Source organism: Malus sylvestris, chromosome 10, assembly GCF_916048215.2.
Source record: "Malus sylvestris chromosome 10, drMalSylv7.2, whole genome shotgun sequence".
Lineage (NCBI taxonomy): Eukaryota > Viridiplantae > Streptophyta > Magnoliopsida > Rosales > Rosaceae > Malus > Malus sylvestris.
This window is the reverse complement of record NC_062269.1, coordinates 24,916,411-24,938,096: the sequence shown is the minus strand read 5'-3', so window position 1 is coordinate 24,938,096 and position 21,686 is coordinate 24,916,411. Positions and strand designations below refer to the sequence as shown.

Sequence of the window (21,686 nt, the reverse complement as noted above, 5' to 3'; positions counted from 1 at the left end):
AGGACAAAGTAGTTCTTCTTCAGACCAAAACTCAAATGCTCAATCAAGCAAGAAATCCACACAAGATTTAATCCTAGGTCTTTTAGATAAGATAAGAATCCATAAATGGTATTCTAAAATAAAAATAATAATTGATGATTTTCATTTTGAATCTATTGCTTTGATTGACTCCGGAGCAGACTTGAACTGTATTCAAGAAGGATTAATTCCTACTAAGTACTTTCATAAGTCAACCGAAATACTTAGCGCTGCTAACCAGTCACCAATGCAATTAAAATATGAAATAACTAGAGCACATGTTTGCCAAACTAATGTTTGTTTTAAAACCCCATTTGTTTTAATAAAAAACATTTCCGATCCTGTCACCTTAGGACTCCCTTTCATAGCACTCATATATCCTTTTAAGGTTCATCATAACAGGATTACTACAAAAAATTTAGGACAGAAAGTCACATTTGAGTTCTGCATGGAAATAGATCTCAAAAAATTAAGACATCTTCAAAACGATAGCATATTGCGATCTATTAATTTAATCACTCACAAATCACAACAAATTAATTTCTTAAAAGAAGAAATTAATCATAAAAGAATTGAAGAACAACTAACAAATAAATCTTTGTTAGAAACCATTAATAATTTTCAAAAGAAACTTGTTAATGATATCTGTTTTGATATTCCCAACGACTTTTGGCACCGCAAACAACACATTGTTAAACTTCCTTACATTAAAGGCATATCAAAACAATTTTTTGCACGATGGCAAGCCATATTAAGCATTTTTTACTTTGATATAGAATACATTAAAGGCAGCCATAACAGCATCCCCGATTTCTTACCCAGAGAATTTTTGCATGGGAAGAATGAGCAATAGCCAGAGAAAACTTCCTGCCACTTTACCACCACCACCAGTAAAACAGGAATCTATTCCCGATTCCTTATCGGCCTTAGCCATTACCAACCGTTTCACTCCCTTAGGTTCCACAATAGGTAACCTTAGGCCAAACTACCATCAACCTCGACCAAATTATCAAACGACATTAGCCAATCCTTATGATCCTTATTCATCAATGCCATCTCCTTCAACACCCAGAACACCTAGCTTTGCTAAAACATCTCCTTATGTTAAGAAAAATCCAATGGAATACCTCTTCAGCATCCCTTGCAATTTTGATCAAAAAGCAATCCCCAGATAAAATAGCCAAAATTCTTCTTCCACCAAATTCTCATCATCTTCCAACTAAATCTTTCAAATCCTTCAAATACTACCAAGCCTTTCTCAGTGAGACAGAAAGCATTGCTATAAAACCAATCTTTAGCAATACCCATGAAAATAAAATCCTTTACCATTCTCTTCACATTGGGAAATTTCTTACCGAACCAGAATGAGGAATCCCCCTTTATCAAACCAAACCTCTTCACACTCAACATGTTCTCATCCCCAACAATCACTATAATTATTATGATTACATCCAAGCCTGGACCAACATTTTTCTTCATCAAACAACTGACTTTTGTCATTCATGGTTTATTACTTTTGACAGAAATTTCAGATTAAACTTTCCATCATGGTTTCCCAAATGGTGGTCTTCTCACGGCCCCACAGCCAGCTTACTGCCAGAAGATCTTATGCAAGTTCTCTCAGCTGGTTTCCATAAAAAAATTTATCGCAGCTGTTTCGAGACAAAATTTCGCTTTTGTCGCTATTTATGGAAAAATATAAAGTCCCTTGGATTATGAAGTGGAATTATGAAATTGAAACAAGTGAAATTTATCATTCCAGATGGGTCAAATGGTGGGATAAATTTGATCATCAAAAAATCATCAACTTAGTCCTATCCGAATTTCCCATTATTCCTGTCCCAAAGGTTTCTCCATCACCCACAAAGGCATTGCCAGATATTCCTGAACAGACACAATAATTATCAGACATTAGTCCCTCATCTTTCCTTTTAGGAAATTCCAAATCATCCAAGTCTTCCAGCTCAAAGAAAAAAGAGAAATCCTCACAGCTCAAAGATTTAGCCCGGAAGCTCATGGCAGAAGCAGCTTTGCTACATGAAGAAGAAGAAGACTCAGACTCCAACTCATCTGATGCCTCGTCTCAACAACTGATCAACACAGCAAGTTAGATGGCCAAGTGGGCCAATTATCAGGATTCCTAAGTCCCGTTCGAAATTTGAATTAAAAAATGTAATCATTTGTAATCATTTCAATAGTTTACACATGTAAATCCTACAGTAGACACCATGTGATCTTATCACCGCAAGAAACATCAGCAGTAGCAGCAATCATTCTGACAAGATACTATTCATGATCCATCATATGAGACGCAGCAGCGTGATTCCACAATGAAAAACATCATCATTCATCCACAGCTTTTACAGTTCACAGCACATGCAAGTCGAGATTCCCGCTCCAATCATTCAATTTCCTCTGCCTTTATATTTAGAGTTCATTTTTCAGGAGGGGCAAGCTGAAACTTCTGCATATTTTCCAACAACAAAACAAAAGCCAATATTTAGCTACATCCTATATCCAATCAAAATTATAAACACTTTTATTTGATCATTAAGGATGCCTGCGAGCTCCATTATTTTCCTCAACAATAGTCTGTAGACAAAACTTGGAAGTTATCAATCCAGTTTTAATAAAATTATTTTCTATCCCTATCTGCATCATTAATTTTAATTCATTATTTTCATTATGAAGAATATTTTTATCACAACTGATTTTGAATGGCATAAATGTCTCACTCCCATTCATTTCATTGAGTATCTTAAATTCAAGGTAAAACCGATCGATCGTTCATTATCTTCTTCTTATCTGTTTATAACATTTGGTATAATATCTGCACTCCCAATAATCATAATGACTGTAGTCTTGATTATTGTCCCCATAATTTCTACTATCATCAGTAGATAGTCGCTCCGCCTCCATTTGGTATCAAAGCCAAGTGAGTGGTAATTGCATTAGCATGTTCTTAATCTGAAAGTCAGGTTCAATTTTAGTCTTTCAATCTACAGTCTATCTTATCTGTTAATCTTCTAAGTTTGTTTGTTAAACTCCCCAACCAAATAGTAAGGTGTGTTCCAAACAATAAGTCTTAGGAGAGGTATGAGCGGATCGCATGAGCGAGGAAGGAGTTTAACCAATACGCGAGGAAGGTGACGCATTTAAGTTTTCTGTATCTTGTTTGCCTGTATTGTGAACTTCATGAGTAGATTATTTAGATCTAATTCAATGGTCAGCACTAGCTCTAGATCCAGTCTAGGCACAATTCCAGATATTGTTAATGAAGAACCAAAACTTGATTTTCAAACTGATGACAGTATTGATTTTGGAGATTGGAATATCCCCAAGGTTTCAACTAAAAATATTTACAAAAAGAAATGGTCAGTAGCCTCATTTAGAAGTGAACATCATGTTAAGACAGTTGAAAAGGCTTATGCTCTTAGTAAAGAACATGAAACTTGTCAATTGTTTTCTTCTGAACAAATCAAAACACACCGAAAAGATGGTCATAACTATATCTACATAGGCTTAGTTCAAATAGCCGTAAAACCTTTAACATGTAAAGACCTTAACACTTCTATTTTATTATGTCTCCGAGATGCTAGATTCACCAACTTCAGTGATAATATACTTGGAATGATTGAATCCAGCTTGTACAATGGACCTATCCGTTTGGATTGTTTCCGAGACCTTACCATAAGTCTTTCAGACCCTCATATGCTGAAAGCGCTCACTTTAAATATCAAAACTTCAAGATATCAAGTTCTTGAAGGAACATAACCTTTGTCATTAATATATCGAGTTTACTATAAAGTCACTAGCACACACATGAATTTCTAGGCCTTAACCAAAAGTCCTAGAGACCATACACTTTTAATCCAAACAAACCACGAAAATGCGAACATTAAAGTTCCTAGAACTATTAGGTGGTTAGATATTAGTCTGCCTTCATATTGATGTTTGATTAATGAAAGTAAACCAATAGCCATCCAAAATAGTCTAGTCAACTTAGACAATATGGAACAATATTTTGATGAGACTGTCAAAATTAACTTTGATGTTCTATATTGACGGGACTGTCAATATAGTCTAGTTAACTGACAATATATAACAATATAGAACAATGTTTGATTAATGAAAGTGAACCCGTCAAAATATTGTTCTATATTGTCTAAGTTAACTAGACTATTTTGGATGGCTACTGGTTTACTTTCATTAATCAAACACCAATATGAAGGCAGACTGATATCTGACCACCTAATGGTTCTGGGAACTTTAATGTTCGCATTTTCTTGGTTTGTTTGGATTAAAAGTGTATGGTCTCTAGGACTTTTGGTTAAGGCCTGCAAATTCATGTTTGTGCCAGTAACTTTATAGTAAACTCGATATATTAATGCCAAATGCTGTGTTCCTTCAAAAACTTGACATCCTGAAGTTTTGATATTTAAAGTGAGCGCTTTCAGCATATCAGGGTCTGAAAGACTTATGGTAAGGTGTGGGAAACAATCAAAATGGATAGGTCCATTGTACAATAGAGGTGTTAAGGCCTCTACGTGTTAAAGGTTTTACGACTATTTGAACTAAGCCTATGTGGATATAGTTATGACCATCTTTTCGGTGTGTTTTGATTTGTTCAGAAGAAAACAATTGACAAGTTTCATGTTCTTTACTAAGAGCATAAGTCTTTTCAACTGTCTTAACATGATGTTCACTTCTAAATGAGGCTACTGACCATTTCTTTTTGTAAATATTTTTACTTGAAACCTTGGGGATATTCCAATCTTCAAAATCAATACTATCATCAGTTTGAAAATCAAGTTTTTGTTCTTCATTAACAATATCTGGAATTGTGCCTAGACTGGATCTAAAGCTAGTGCTGGCCATCGAATTAGATCTAAATAATCTACTCATGAAGTTCACAATACAGGCAAACAAGATACATAAAACTTAAATGTGTCACCTTCCTCGCGTATTGGCTAAACTCATTCCCCACTCATGTGATTCACGCATGCCTCTCCTGGGACTTATTGTTTGGAGCACGCCTCACTGTTTGGTTGGGGAGTTTAACAAACAAACTTAGAAGATTAACAGATAAGATAGACTGTAGATTGAAAGACTGAAAATGAACCTAACTTGCAGATTAAGAAGATGCTAATGCAATTACCACTCACTTGGCTCTGATACTAAATGGGCGTGGAGCGACTATCTACTGAAGATAGTAGAAGTTATAGGGACAACAATCAAGACTACAGTCATTATGATTATTGGGAGTGCAGGTATCATACCAAATGTTATAAACAGATAAAAAGAAGATAATGAACGATTGATCGGTTTTACCTTGAATTTAAGATACTCAATGAACTGAACGTGAGTGAGACATTTATGACATTCAAAATTAGTTGTGATAAAAATATTCTTCATAATGAAAATAATGAATTAAAATTAATGATGCAGATAGGGATAGAAAATAATTTTATTAAAACTGGATTGATAACTTACAAGTTTTGTCTACAGACAATTGTTGAGGAAACCAATGGAGCTCGCAAGCATCCTTAATGATCAAATAAAAGTGTTTATAATTTTGATTGGATATAGGATGTAGCTGAATATTGGCTTCTGTCTTGTTGTTGGAAAATACGCAGAAGTTTCAGCTTGCCCCTCCTGAAAAATGAACTCTGAATATAAAGGCAGAGAAAATTGAATGATTGGAGCAGGAATCTCGGCTTGCATGTGCTGTGAACTGTAAAAGTTATGGATGAATGATGATGTTTTTCACTGTGGAATCACGCTGCTGCATCTGATATGATGGATGAATAGTAAAAGTGATTTTACTGTTCATGAATAGTATCTTATCAGAATGATTGCTGCTATTGCTGATGTTTCTTGCGATGATAAGATCACATGGTGTCTACTATAGGATTTACATGGGTGAAATATTGAAATGCTTACAAATGAATACATTTTTTAATACAAATTTCGAACGGGTCTTGGGAATCCTGATATTTGGCCCACTTGGCCATCTGACTTGCCGTGTTGACCGGTTGTTAAGACAAGGCATCGGATGTGTGAAATCCCGTCCCCAGAATTTCACTATTCATTATGTATCTCATAATTTAAGTTCGTATTTCATGTTTATGTCATTTTTATTACTTAATTTTAATTCCGTAAATTTTGGGAATTAAATCGATTAGTTATCGGGTTTGAATTTTCGTAATCCATCTTTATCTTTCGTTGAATTTTTGAAGTTTTAACTAGTGTTTTTAAATAGATCTCGAACCCACGAGCGCATAGGCGAAAGCCGTTTGTGAGTTCGAGTTATAATAGTTACGGAATTTTGAAGTTGTGAACTATAGATTGTGGGAATTATTTAATTCCCCCTTTTATTTTCTGAAACCTCCGCTTTTTCATTCCCCCTTTTTAAAAAGGGGAGGTTTCGGAAAAAAAAGGAGGAATGAAAAAAAAAAAAAGGGGGAGGGGGTCTGATTTTTTACCCTTTTTTTGGGAGATTTCAACCCGTTAACCCGCCAACTTGACCCATTCATATCTCCTTCATCCGATCTCCGTTTTAGGTCATCTTGGTCTCCATGGAAAGCTCTTGACGATCCCTACAACTTTGTAATGCTATATTTTCCATTTTCTTATCCATTTTTCCAGTTCGAGGTAGCAAAGTCCTGTGGGTTTTCCGACGGTTTTGTCATTTTTCCGGTGATTTCGGCAACCATTTCCCTCAAGTGAGGTATAAAACTTAATCTACTCTTCATAATCTTCAAGTTGGTATGCTTGGTTTGTGCTTTTGTATTCATTTTAGAGTTGGGTGTTTAGAACCCTAAAAATCTGGTTTTCTTCAGTGAATTTGGACGGTTTCCGGTTAGAATTTATCGTCGGCCTAGTTGTGAAAAGTGTTTCCCTTGTTGAGCTCTAGCTACCACGTAAATTTGAGCTCATTTAGTTAATGTTGAAAATATGATGATCATTATATCATACTATATGTGGCTCTTACTATTGGGAGATAGTCTATTTGGTTTTGTTTGATGAACACCTATAACTTTGCTGTTGTGGTGTGTCTTTTCTTAGTTGTTACCTAACATCCCAGGCTAGTAGACAACCATGATGATGGTTGACACTACGTATGTATATTCTTATTTGAAAATTACCCATTTATCATGTTGCAATTGTTGCTTTAAAGTTAGTGAATGCATTAATGTAATGTTGATGATGGGGAATCGACATTTATATTGTCTCATAATGTGAAATTATTTCTCTTTATATTTAGTACAATGTTGCTAGAGTTATTTGTGTACATTTAGTCAAACGTGGTCCAGATTTTGTCTTTGTGATGATAGTGAATAGCCATGGCTTTTATATGAATGACAGTGAATAGCCATTGTTGATGAACATATTAATTCCATCTCATTGGTTTAACATTATCAGACATTTTTGCATATGTCTGAAGTAGAACGAATCCTCGTATGTATGTATAAAATAATGAAGGGATGAAATGGTTTTCTTATTTACCGTATACATATGTCTATGTATGCATATTCAAAGGAACTTACTTATATCCCTGGAAATATATATGCACCAACTGCCAAGGCTTATATATATAGGCACATCTATATTTGTAAATAACATCTTCACTTATTTTTTATAAGTGTTTCATTCAAATGTTACATTTATTTTGATCATGATAATGCAAGTTAACCAAAATAGTACTTGGATCTCATAGTGTTATTAGTAGTCCCAAGTAATCTAATTAAGACTAGAGTCGAAAGTGGTGCATTTAGTAATTGCATATACTCGAGAATAAGAGTTGATCGAGGTGGTGGATGCTTGTAGTAATAATTTGAATCAATGCTTTGGAATCTAGATGGGAAATACAAAAATGGATGGTGTATGTGCTCATGTTGTAAATCATAAGTGTGGAGGTAGGAGGTAGGTTGTGTGTTGGTTTGATTGTACCATGTAGCATTGGTACATGGATGGTTCTGCTTGGTATATCCGCAATGGGGGACCATACGCATTTTAGAGATGATGATGATTAGTTGTACTTGGCACATTTCGATAGGCGATCATAAATTATTTTAGATTCCATTGAGTGATGGTCTAGAATCCCTTCTACTCCGCGATTCCGTTGAGTGATAGTCCGGAAATCGTATCCTGGTTTGGATTCCGTTAAGTGATGGTCCGGAATCGTATCCACTCATATTCCGTTGAAAGATGGTCCAGAATCCCTCATACTCCGCAATTTCATTGAGTGATGGTCCGGAATCGTATCCAGCTTGGGTTTCATTTAGTGGTTGTTATGCATTGCACTCCGCGATTCCGTTGAGTGATGGTCCGGAATCGTATCCACTCAAATTCCGTTGAGAGATGGTCCAGAATCTCTCCTACTCCGCGATTCCATTGAGTGATGGTCCCGAATCGTATCCTGATTTGGATTACGTTGACTGGTCCTCAATCCCTACTCTTGCTCATTTCCATAAGTTAGACTTGTTCGCTGGATTCGAGTGAAAGGGATTAACCTAAAATAGATCTTGTGAATATAAATTAGAATTATCAAGTTATTACTTAAAATCCAGGCAGGGAATTATGTAGAAGTCCTTTATTAATTTTGTGCATTTAGGTGTGATCTGATTGACTGATTAACATAATTAAATGTTAATATCGTGCCTCCTTGATATCATGGAATGGGTTACTTGAGATGATTGTGGAAGGATGTTGAATATGATTGTTATTAATATGATTAGTTCAATGATCAATGCGACTAGAGGATACTATTGTGCTGTGTTGATTCTTTGATATATTACATGATATGAATAGCGATTTTATGTTGAAACATAATGATTTATATGATGGATGAAATAGAAACCTTGGTTGTCATGCAGGTTGTTATGTAGTTTGAATCGAATAATTCATGCTTGTCAAGTCCAAATGTTTGATTGAGGAATGTTGTGCATTTTGGCTTGAACAGATTGTGTTATATGTTGAGATATAGCGAATTTGAACTACGAATGGCTTGATCCCTATTGAGGGTACGTAGGCAGTCTAACAAAAGGGGTTAGATGCAGCCATAAAGTGTACGAAAAATTATTATGCACCTAGATCTTGAATTATACTTTCTACATATTCCGGAGGCGGGGTATGTTGAGTTACGGGTATTTGGTGATGTCGCGTGTCGATTCTGGAAGTATGTCGAGATCGGGGCGTGACAGGATAAGTTGGAGTTTGAGCCTTCTTCTTCTTCATGCAGCAAAGCTGCTTCTGCCATGAGCTTCTGGGCTAAATCTTTGAGTTGTGAGGATTTCTCTTTTTTCTTTGAGCTGGAAGACTTGGATGATTTGGACTTTCCTTTAAGGGAAGATGAGAGACTAATGTCTGATAATGATTGTATCTGTTCAGGAATATCTGGCAATGCCTTTGTGGATGATGGAGAAACCTTTGGGACAGGAATAATGGGAAATTCGGATAGGACTAAGTTGATGGTTTTTTTATGATCAAATGTACCCTACCATTTGACCCATCTAGAACGATAAATTTCACCTGTTTTAATTTCATAATTTCACTTCATAATCCAAGGGACTTTATATTTTTCCATAAATAGCAATAAAAGCGAAATTTTGTCGTCGAAACGGCTGCGATCAAATTTTTTCTGGAAACCAGCTAAGAGGACTTGCATAAGATCTTCTGGCAGTAAACTGGCTGTTGGGCCGTGAGAAGACCACCATTTGGGAAACCATGATGGAAAGTTTAATCTGAAATTTCTGCCAAAAGTAATAAACCATGAATGACAAAAGTCCGTTGTTTGATCAAGAAAAATGTTGGTCCATGCTTAGATGTAATCATAATAATTATAGTGATTGTTGGGGATGAGAACATGTTGAGTGTGAAGAGGTTTGGTTTGATAAAAGACTGATTCCAGAAACCTCTCCTGCAGAGGACGAACCCGCTGCAAATTTTGCTCTCTGCGTTTCCTCCTTAAATGCTGCTCAAATTCTGGATCAAGTGGAATCAATTTTTGCACTGTTGAACGGGTGCTGACCATGCACAGATTTCTGAAATCTGTACTGTTGTAATCTGTAAAAATAGATGAAAACGAAAATTAAATATTTTTTTGTTTTTTTTTTATATATGTATAAACAGCAATACTAATTGAAAATCTGATTCGTAGGGATTATTTTAAATAATCCCCGGCAACGGCGCCATTTTCTTGATAGGATTTTTACTGCTTATGTGAATGCGATAAAAACCTCCTATTTTACTTGCAAGAATCACAAGGTTATTGTAGTATAAACGGATCTCGCAAGGTCATTCTCCACAGGGATTATTAAATAATTCGAAACAAATCAGATTCCAATTAATGATTGTAAAGTAGAAATTGAAGTGATTGATTTTAAAACCTAATTAAAATAAAAACGAAATTAATGAATTAAAATAAACAATCTGCAATATTAGAGCTAGAGAGAAAAAAACAGTTTTGAGAAAATCAAATTAAGAAAGCACTAGGGTTCCACCATCACCTAGCAATCCTATGAATTTTTACCAATTACTTATGATCTACACATGCCACTTTGAAGGTTAGATTTTCCTAATTCATATTCTACTTGGAACCTCCAACATAGAACGTATATCTAACATGCAACCTGTCCGGACGTTCGGATCAAATCTAAACATGAAAGACTCATTATGCTTTATGAAAATCCTTTGAAAAACCATGCAATCCTTAAGACGTGATATTCATCCTAAGAGAAATTACAATTATTAATCACAAGAAGCCAGCGTCAATTTCAGGGAACCTTCCGACCAAAATTGCATCAAATTACTTTTCTAAAGATCCTAATGGTGATCAGGCATTAAGACAATTAGATAGTTTTTATCCCGGTGATTAACAATTCAAAGTACGCATGCAATCAATCATAAGAAATTTAATAAAAATCACATATTCATGCTAAGGCTCAAGGCTTCGCCCTAGCAAAAGAAATTAGTTCCGCATATTCATAATTGAAATCATAGAAAATATTCTTAAGAAAAAGATTGAAAACACCTTCAAGTAGAAAATCTTCAAAACCCTAGCACTCCTCTCTGTCTCCAGTATTGCATAAAATAAAGCGTACCCTAAAACTGTAGACGGCCAAGCAATATATATGCTAAGCCCCCACAAAAACCCTAGCAAACTAAAATTAATAAAAACCCTAAATAAAAATAGTAAAATTCGTCTAAAATCTGAACAGCCACGTTTTGGCCCAAAAACTGCTCCAAAACTGGCCCAATATAGCTGGATTTGATGTTTGGAATATTCTGAACACTTTTCCAGAAGGCCACGAACCCATCCGAGGTCATCTTGGGCTCCAAAAACGTCATTTAAGCCCAAAAACGTCACTTTCCAGCACTGCGCACTGCTTCTTTATTTCATCGCCAGAAAATAACTGCTTGGTGGAAAAATCCCAAATTTTGATACGATCAAGCTAAGTGACTCATGAACGTCCTCCAACTGGAATTACTCCAAAATTCGTCCATTTGGTCCTGTTTTGCTCCAGAGGAAGTCGAAAGTCCTATATTGAAAATACAATTCAAAGTATCAAAATTCTTCCAATATATTAACCAAAATATACTAAGATTAGGGTAAAATATATAATATAAAATCTACTCATCAAATACCCCCAAACTTAGCTTTTTGCTTGTCCTCAAGCAAAACAAGACTCAAACAAAAATAAAAACTTAACAAATTAACTAGCTAAAATTAACTGACAAAAATTTTCACCTTCAAAGTTGCAATCCATAGCAAATTTTAAAAACTAGAACATCTTTTCAAAAGTTCCAACCAATCCCACCACAGAGTCTAAGCCATTTAGAATCAATTAGAAAAGACTTCACAAACTTCCTTTGGTGTAAAGTGAACCAACATAATTAAGGAGACTCGACTAAAACCCTTACCTCTCGTCCTTATTTATTTCACACATAGTAACTTTAAATATAACTCTCTTTCTTTTTCTTTTTTTTTCTTTTTCACTTTTTTTTTTCATATATAACAATTTTTTTTTTCTCCAGTAACAGTAGTGGTCGTGCAATGTCGGTTTACTTAAGCTTTCGATCCAACCCATGTAGCAAGCTTTAGGTCAATGACTCCCAAACCACAAGGGCTTTAGGACACTAGGTGTAGAACACCCCTAAGGACTTATTAACCCGAGCTGAAAAGGCTACGAAACCAACTAACCACCCTGCCTCATGCCAAAACTCTACCGTTTGACGCGAGAATCACTGCTGATTAGGCAGGACTGGCCCGGTTACTAGGCAGAACCTCGGGTGAGACAATTATAACTTTATTTATTTATTTTTTTTTCACACTAATAACTGACTTTACTTAAAATAAAAAATAAAAAATAAAAATAAACTTAGACTAAAAGCAAGTATTTCAATCTCACTCCCCACAAACCATGTTGGTGTGATGTGCAAAGTTCAAAGTATAATTCATGAATTAGTGTCTAAGCAACGATAAATAGAAAAGACTCTAATGTGGGATTAACTTTCACCATGTCCATTTGTTCTAACGCTTAAAATACTCTATGGATATTAACTTAGGAATAATGAAAATTTTTAAACGGACACAACAATAAAAAAAAACTAAAATTTACTTTCCCACCCCCAAACTTATTTCACACTTTGTCCTCAAGGTGTGGAAAATAAAAGAAAAATGACAAAAAGGAAATAAACTTAAACTAACATATAAGAATTATAAAAGGGAAAATGAGGAACAAAACCAAAGAAAATTTTATATTACAACGGAAACGAACTAAATCTATGACTAATTAACAAAATAGGACAAAGACGTCAGGACAAAGAACATAATAAAGAACATGATATATAAAAATAAAAAATAAATAAATAATGAGACAAGAAAGCACCTGGGAATATGGACTCCATTGTGGCATGCAATTTGAAAAGTGGCGTGCTTTGAACATTGGATCCCCTGCGAAATGAATGGGACGCAGCTGGCATGCAAGGGGAAAGTGGCGTGCAGAGTTGTTGTCTGGCGCTGTCAATCAGCAATCACAGAGCCCAAACGGCTCTCTCCAAACCGTGCCCTAGGGAAACATACAAAACAGATGAGGCGCACACGTGTCAGGCATCAAGAAGGGTAGCTCCATAGGATTCGAAATTAAGAGTGAAGATCAATCCATTTGCCCATATCTCTTTCTTTCTCGCAGACCCCATTTTGCTAAAATGAAAGGACCTCTCTGTCTCTCACATTTTTCTCTCCTTTCCTCAATTTAGCTCTGCTCTCTCTAGAAAGTCTGAAAATGCTTTTACTCTCTCCATGTCAAAGCAAGTCCTTTTTCCTCCCTTTGCAGGTAAAAACTAAGCCATGCCATTTCTCCTTTTGTTCGTTCAAATGTAAAGATGTAGCTCCATTTCTGCTAACTTCATCACCAAGAGTAACATGAAAATGTTTGTGACTGATGCATTTGATTGTTCTGTGTATGTCTCAGTTTCCTCGCAGATTGATGCATCTGTAGCCGTCCATAACCCAACAACAACACACCGCCGTGAGTACCCCGCCGTGGTGGAAAATCGGAAAAACGGAAGCCCAAAGGTAAAATCATCCTCCAATCTTGTGGTTGCAGTGCCCAATTTATTTGTTGGAGAGATCTGGAACAAACACTAACACCTGCATGTGGTTTATCAGTGGGAAGAGCCCTAATGGTTTCAAATCCGAGACAACAACACAAGAACACCCCCGGAGTCAGCAGCTCAGCTCAACCAAGGATCTGCAAATGTTGAGGTAAAACCCGTAACCCTTTTGATGGATGAATGATGATCTGAGAGTTGAATAATAAAACCACTACTGTGACTGAAAACTTTTCCCTCAACTCCAGCGTACAACCGAGAGACAACAACTATGAGCTTCCGGTCTAGTGGTTCCTGAAGCAAAATCAACAGCAACTGTCGCGGCCTCTGTATGTCATATAGGTACAGATCTCGTTCGTCTGCTTTTGCTAAGCTCAACATTTACAAGTTCAACAACAGTTCATTTGAATGCCATATGTAAACCTGTATGTACTCATATTGTTGGGTCTTTATGTAGGGGTATACGGATCCATGATAGAGCCAAGGACACAGAAGTAAACACACAAGAGCAACGGAGGAAAACAGCACAGGCCGCATGACCCAGATCGATGCATCTGGGAGGTAAAATTCGAATCCCTGCAAGTGTAGTTGTTGTAGATCTGGTAATAATATATGTACTCAGTTCTGTGGTGTATGGATCTGTGATTTAATTGTGCTTCCTCCATGCATCGCAAAACTGAGCTGCAGAAATTAACTGCTCTAAATTCTGTTTATGTGCTGGATCTGCAACAATCACCCCCAAACTTGCATCTGTGAATGGCTTTTTATGTGGACTACTTTAAATTTCCAGCATAGTGTAGATGTGGTTGATGTGAACGTTAGGCTTGCTGCTGGGTGCAGGATTCCAGCATAGGACGCGCTTTATTTTCCACGTTCGCAACCTACAATTAACCAATATGCGTCAAAAAATGAAAATAAAATCAAATAAACTGGGTAAATAAAATCAATATGCAATCTTCCATTTTTGTTTTTCAAAATTTTTTTATATTTTTTTGTATTTTTATTTTTTTTTTATTTTTATATATTTTGTTTTATGTATGTTTTTTTTTAATATTAAAGAGGAAATCAAACGAAAATTAAAATTAGGAAAGAGTTTAGAAAAAAAAAATTGGGTTGCCTCCCAATAAGCGCTTTATTTTAAGTCTGTAGCTAGACGTTGCGGAAGTCTGGTGGCTAGATCACTGGTGCCTTCAGAGTCAAATACTCGTATGCCGTATCAAATGGCGACTCCACGTATGGTTTCAGCCTGTGACCATTCACCTTGAATGTGTTGCCTTGAGCCCCATTAGATATTTCAACTGCCCCATGAGGAAAGATTTTAGTAACCAAATACGGCCCAATCCAGCGAGATTTCAATTTCCCTGGAAACAACTTTAGCCTTGAACTGAATAGCAACACCTTTTGCCCTGGCTGGAATTCTTTCCGTAAAATTTGACTATCATGAAATGCCTTAGTTCTGTCCTTGTAGATGCGAGAACTTTCATAAGCACCCAGACGAATTTCCTGCAGCTCATTGAGCTGCAATTTACGTTGCTCTCCAGCTGAGTCATATGAAAAATTTAACTCTTTAATTGCCCAGTACGCCTTATGCTCAAGCTCCATAGGTAGATGACATGCTTTTCCATAAACGAGTCGAAATGGGGACATCCCAATAGGAGTTTTATAAGCTGTTCTGTAGGCCCACAACGCATCATTTAATTTTAAACTCCAATCTTTTCGTGTAGAACCAACTGTTTTTTCCAAAATGCGTTTTAATTCTCTGTTTGAAACTTCCACTTGACCAGATGTCTGTGGATGATAAGGTGTAGTCACACGATGATTAATTCCATATTTTGCCAACAAATTAGCAAATGGCTTATTAATAAAGTGCTTCCCCCCATCACTAAGAATAACGCGTGGAATTCCAAAACGCGGAAATATAACCCCTTGGAGGAACCTCAGGACTACTGATCCCTGATTAGTTGGTGCTGCAATGGCCTCGACCCACTTAGAAACATACTCCACAGCAACCAAAATATATTGGTTTCCATGGGACGATGGAAATGGTCCCATGAAATCAATACCCCAAACATCAAATAATTCAACAATCAAAATACTTTGCTGGGGCATCTCATTCCTTTTGGACTGGTTGCCGACTCTTTGACATCTATCACAAGCCTTGCACCAATTGTATGCATCTTTAAAAAGTGTAGGCCAAAATAACCCACTCTGCAAAAATTTTTCTGCTGTTCTTTTCTGCCCAAAATGTCCCCCACAAGCAAAATGATGAGCAAACCTTAAAACACTTTCCTGTTCGGTTTCAGGAATACATCTGCGAATAATATGGTCTGGGCAATACTTAAATAGATATGGCTCATCCCAGAAATAATGCTTCACGTCAGAAAGAAACTTCTTTTTCTGCTGCAACGTTAAATCTGGATGCACCACCCCTTTAACCAAATAATTAACCATATCAGCAAACCATGGTGTACGGAATTGGACTGCAAATAGCTGTTCATCTGGAAAACTCTCCCTCAGTGGAAGGGAATCCTCTTCTGACGATGTGTTAATAGTTAATCTAGACAAATGGTCAGCCACCACATTTTCCCGACCCTTTTTATCTCTGATTTCTAAGTTAAACTCTTGCAATAAAAGAATCCAACGTATCAATCGAGGCTTAGCATCTTTCTTAGACAACAAATATTTCAAAGCTGCATGATCTGTATAAATAATCACTTTAGCCCCAACTAAATACGAACGAAATTTTTCCAATGCAAAAACAATTGCCAACAATTCTTTTTCTGTGGTAGCATAGTTTAGTTGTGCATCATTGAGGGTTCGACTAGCATAATAAATAACTTAGGGATGTTTATCTGTCCGCTGTCCAAGAACTGCCCCCACTGCATAATCTGATGCGTCACACATCAGTTCAAAAGGTAAGCTCCAATTAGGAGCTGCAATAATGGGTGCTGTAGTGAGGAGTGTCTTTAACTTCTTGAAGGCCTCCAAACAAGCCTCATAAAAAATGAAAGGGGCGTCTTTAGCCAATAAATTACACAAGGGTCGGCTAATCTTGGAGAAATCCTTGATGAACCGTCTATAAAACCCGGCATGCCCAAGAAAAGATCGAACACTCTTAACAGTTGTCGGGGGTGGCAACTTTTCAATTGCATCAATTTTAGCCTTATCAACTTCAATACCCCTATTAGAAATCAAGTGGCCCAAGACAATTCCCTGCCTAACCATGAAATGACACTTTTCCCAGTTTAAAACCAGGTTGGTCTTAATGCATCTGTCCAGAACTAAAGATAAATTCTGCAAACATTGGTCAAAAGAATCCCCAAAAATAGAAAAATCATCCATAAATACCTCAACTACATGTTCAACTAACCCGGTAAATATGCTCATCATGCAACGCTGAAACGTAGCAGGCGCATTGCACAAACCAAAAGGCATTCTTCTATATGCGAAAGTCCCAAAAGGACAAGTAAAGGTTGTCTTTTCTTGATCCTCAGGGGCAACAGGAATCTGGTTGTACCCTGAATAGCCATCCAAGAAACAGTAGAAAGCACGACCAGCCAACCTTTCCAACATTTGATCAATGAAAGGCAATGGAAAATGATCTTTTCTAGTTCCGGCATTGATCTTTCTATAATCAACGCACATACGCCACCCAGTAGTCAAGCGAGTAGGCACAAGTTCATTATTATCATTTTTCACAACTGTAATACCAGAACGCTTAGGCACCACTTGAGTTGGACTAATCCACTTACTATCTGAAATGGGATAGATCATCCCAGCATCTAGAAGTTTCATAACTTCATTACGAACCACTTCTTTCATAATCGGATTTAACCGACGTTGTGCGTCAATGGCAGGTTTTACTCCATCCTCCATCAGAATTTTGTGCATACAAATTGTAGGGCTGATCCCTTTAATGTCAGCTATAGTCTAGCCAATTGCATCTTGATGACTCCTTAAAATGCGCAACAATTTATCTTCCTCTGTTGATGATAAATCAGCAGCTATAATAACTGGCAGCGAAGAATCTGCACCCAAGTAAGCATATTTCAAGTGTTCTGGAAGCACCCTTAACTCCAGTTTAGGTGGCTGTACCTTAGAAGGTTGCAATAGCTTTTTGGGTTCCCCCAAACTTTCAAAAACGTGCCTCCAACGTGGAGGTTGAAAAGGAACACTTTCCAAAGCTGAAACATACTCAAAAACCTCTTCATCTTCTGTATATTTATTCTCAAACCCGTGCAACACATTTAACAATGGATCAGATGTCAAACGTGACATAATTTCAGCATGTAATATGCTGTCAAGCACATCAACACGTATACAGTCATGCACATCACCTGGCCTTTTGGTAGCTTCAAATAAACTGAACACAACAGATTGATCTTGCACTCTAAGTGTAAGTGTCCCAGCCTCTACATCAATTAACGTTCTGGCTGTAGCCATGAAGGGACGCCCCAAAATAATCAGTGTTTGCATATCTTCATCCATATCCAAAATCACAAAATCTGCAGGAAGGTAGAGATTATCCACTTTAATAATTAGGTCTTCTATAATACCCCTTGGATAAGCAACTGATCGGTCCGCTAGTTGTAGAATAACTGAAGTTGGCTTGATTTCTCCTTGTCCTAGTCTCTGAAAAACAGAAAAAGGCATTAAATTAATACCAGCACCTAAGTCAATTAAAGCATGTTTAAAATGAGAATTTCCAATTGTGCATGAAATTGTAAAACTCCCTGGATCTTGTTTCTTTGGGGGCAATTTGTGAAGCAGAACAGCGCTGCACTGTTCTGTAAGAATTACTTTCTCAAAATCAACAAGCTTCTTTTTCTTTGTGCAAACATCCTTTAAAAACTTGGCATAAGACGGAATGTTCTTGATGGCTTCAATTAACGGTAGATTAATCTGAACCTTAGACAAAGTCTTCATAAAATCTGTCAATTGTTGATCTTTAACTTTAGGCTTCAATCGCTCGGGATAAGGCATAGATGGCTCATAAACACGATCCTCAACAATATTTGCACCATTTTCGGAACTGTTCACTGTCTGGTCATAATCTTTTGAATTGGCAGATTTTTCAACATTCCCCGAATCTGTTTTTGGCTGTGAAGTCATCCGCGAATTTTGGTTGCAATTTTCATCCCTGTTATCAAAACTTTTTCCGGAACGTAGAACTCTAACTGCCTTGCAATCTGCACCTCCCCTAGGATTTGGTTCGGTTTGACTGGGAAATGTACCTGGTGCCCTTCCGGAAACCTGCAAAGCAATCTGCCCCATTTGTTTTTCCATGTTTTTCATTGATGCCTGCAGATTTTGAATTTCTTGAGTGGTAGTATTTGCCAATTTTTCAATCGCAACCTCCCAAGCCGCCTTAGGTGCAGCAGGTTGCTGTACCTGCTGTTGAAATTGAGGCCTAGTGTGCTGTTCCTTGTCCCACCTTAGATTTGGATGATTTCTCCATCCGGGGTTGTAGAAATTAGAATATGGGTCATATCTGGGCCGCTGGAAATTGTTAAATGCATTAACCTGCTCTGCTGTAAAATCTGGTGAAACATCTTTATGTGGGCAGCTCATAAAATCGTGAGTTATCATGTTGCAAATGCTGCAGGCAGCTTGCAAGGGCTGCTGTACAGCAACTTGAGAACCTGGCATTCTTTGTATTAACATGTCAAATTTTGCGTCAAGCCTTTTCTCCATTTTTTCAATTTGTGCTGTAACATATGGAGAACCAGTAGACATCTCAAAAGCTAACCTAGATTGTGGCTGCTCCACTGCCCACTGCTGAGTATCTTCTGCCATTTTTTCAAATAACAAACAAGCCTCTTGTGCATTTTTGTCTTTGTACGTACCTCCGCATGAAGCGTTGACAAGAGTTTTTGTTGTCATATTCAACCCTCTGAAAAATATGTGCATTTGATCAGTAGTGTTAATACCCGAATGTGGACATTTTCTAATCAACTCCTTAAATCGCTCCCACGCCTCATGAAACTCTTCATTTGGTTTTTGGGCGAACGATAAAATCTGAGTTCTCATGTCAAGGGTCTTAGAAGCCGGATAATACTTGTTTAGAAATTTTTCACTGAGTTGGGCCCAAGTTGTAATGCTTCCAGATGGGAGTGTAAGGAGCCATCTCCTTGCCTGATCTTTTAAAGTGTATGGAAACAACCGCAGCTTAATAGATTCGGCTGAAAATCCCCTCACCAAAATGTTTTTGCAACCCATTAAAAATTCCGCAATGTGCATGTTAGGATCATCAGATGACAACCCATGAAACGTAGGTAGAATATTCAACATGTGCTGTTTTATTTCAAATGCAGTCCCTTCCTCCACTGCCGGATATGTGATGCAACTGGGTATATTTGTGGTATGGGCAGTCAGTGAATCACCCAGGGGCAGACCTGCCTCTGGAATTATAAACGCCATTTTTTCTTTGTTGTGCAGGTCCCCAGAAAAGACTGATTCCAGAAACCTCTCCTGCAGAGGACGAACCCGCTGCAAATTTTGCTCTCTGCGTTTCCTCCTTAAATGCTGCTCAAATTCTGGATCAAGTGGAATCAATTTTTGCACTGTTGAACGGGTGCTGACCATGCACAGATTTCTGAAATCTGTACTGTTGTAATCTGTAAAAATAGATGAAAACGAAAATTAAATATTTTTTTGTTTTTTTTTTTTTATATATGTATAAACAGCAATACTAATTGAAAATCTGATTCGTAGGGATTATTTTAAATAATCCCCGGCAACGGCGCCATTTTCTTGATAGGATTTTTACTGCTTATGTGAATGCGATAAAAACCTCCTATTTTACTTGCAAGAATCACAAGGTTATTGTAGTATAAACGGATCTCGCAAGGTCATTCTCCACAGGGATTATTAAATAATTCGAAACAAATCAGATTCCAATTAATGATTGTAAAGTAGAAATTGAAGTGATTGATTTTAAAACCTAATTAAAATAAAAACGAAATTAATGAATTAAAATAAACAATCTGCAATATTAGAGCTAGAGAGAAAAAAACAGTTTTGAGAAAATCAAATTAAGAAAGCACTAGGGTTCCACCATCACCTAGCAATCCTATGAATTTTTACCAATTACTTATGATCTACACATGCCACTTTGAAGGTTAGATTTTCCTAATTCATATTCTACTTGGAACCTCCAACATAGAACGTATATCTAACATGCAACCTGTCCGGACGTTCGGATCAAATCTAAACATGAAAGACTCATTATGCTTTATGAAAATCCTTTGAAAAACCATGCAATCCTTAAGACGTGATATTCATCCTAAGAGAAATTACAATTATTAATCACAAGAAGCCAGCGTCAATTTCAGGGAACCTTTCGACCAAAATTGCATCAAATTACTTTTCTAAAGATCCTAATGGTGATCAGGCATTAAGACAATTAGATAGTTTTTATCCCGGTGATTAACAATTCAAAGTACGCATGCAATCAATCATAAGAAATTTAATAAAAATCACATATTCATGCTAAGGCTCAAGGCTTCGCCCTAGCAAAAGAAATTAGTTCCGCATATTCATAATTGAAATCATAGAAAATATTCTTAAGAAAAAGATTGAAAACACCTTCAAGTAGAAAATCTTCAAAACCCTAGCACTCCTCTCTGTCTCCAGTATTGCATAAAATAAAGCGTACCCTAAAACTGTAGACGGCCAAGCAATATATATGCTAAGCCCCCACAAAAACCCTAGCAAACTAAAATTAATAAAAACCCTAAATAAAAATAGTAAAATTCGTCTAAAATCTGAACAGCCACGTTTTGGCCCAAAAACTGCTCCAAAACTGGCCCAATATAGCTGGATTTGATGTTTGGAATATTCTGAACACTTTTCCAGAAGGCCACGAACCCATCCGAGGTCATCTTGGGCTCCAAAAACGTCATTTAAGCCCAAAAACGTCACTTTCCAGCACTGCGCACTGCTTCTTTATTTCATCGCCAGAAAATAACTGCTTGGTGGAAAAATCCCAAATTTTGATACGATCAAGCTAAGTGACTCATGAACGTCCTCCAACTGGAATTACTCCAAAA

General features: G+C 36.8%; 1 protein-coding gene, 1 long non-coding RNA gene and 1 other non-coding gene across 3 annotated transcripts; 2 read left to right on the top strand and 1 right to left on the bottom strand.

Annotated features, from left to right (window-relative positions):
- The first annotated feature begins 13,343 nt into the window (after nucleotides 1-13,343).
- Nucleotides 13,344-14,386, top strand: LOC126585673 (uncharacterized). The gene is made up of 5 exons (XR_007610618.1): nucleotides 13,344-13,358; nucleotides 13,497-13,600; nucleotides 13,694-13,789; nucleotides 13,884-13,977; nucleotides 14,093-14,386. It is a non-coding gene; the product is annotated as an uncharacterized LOC126585673 (long non-coding RNA).
- Nucleotides 14,387-17,565: 3,179 nt separating this feature from the next.
- Nucleotides 17,566-20,220, bottom strand: LOC126584354 (uncharacterized). Its single transcript, XM_050248760.1, has 3 exons — nucleotides 19,362-20,220; nucleotides 18,475-19,277; nucleotides 17,566-18,267 (listed from the first exon to the last, which is right to left on the bottom strand). Exons 1-3 carry the CDS (start codon nucleotides 20,218-20,220, stop codon nucleotides 17,566-17,568), a joined length of 2,364 nt encoding a protein of 787 aa, XP_050104717.1.
- On the top strand, nucleotides 19,564-19,668 carry LOC126588093 (small nucleolar RNA R71). The gene has a single exon (XR_007611322.1). It is a non-coding gene; the product is annotated as a small nucleolar RNA R71 (small nucleolar RNA).
- Nucleotides 20,221-21,686: the final 1,466 nt, after the last annotated feature.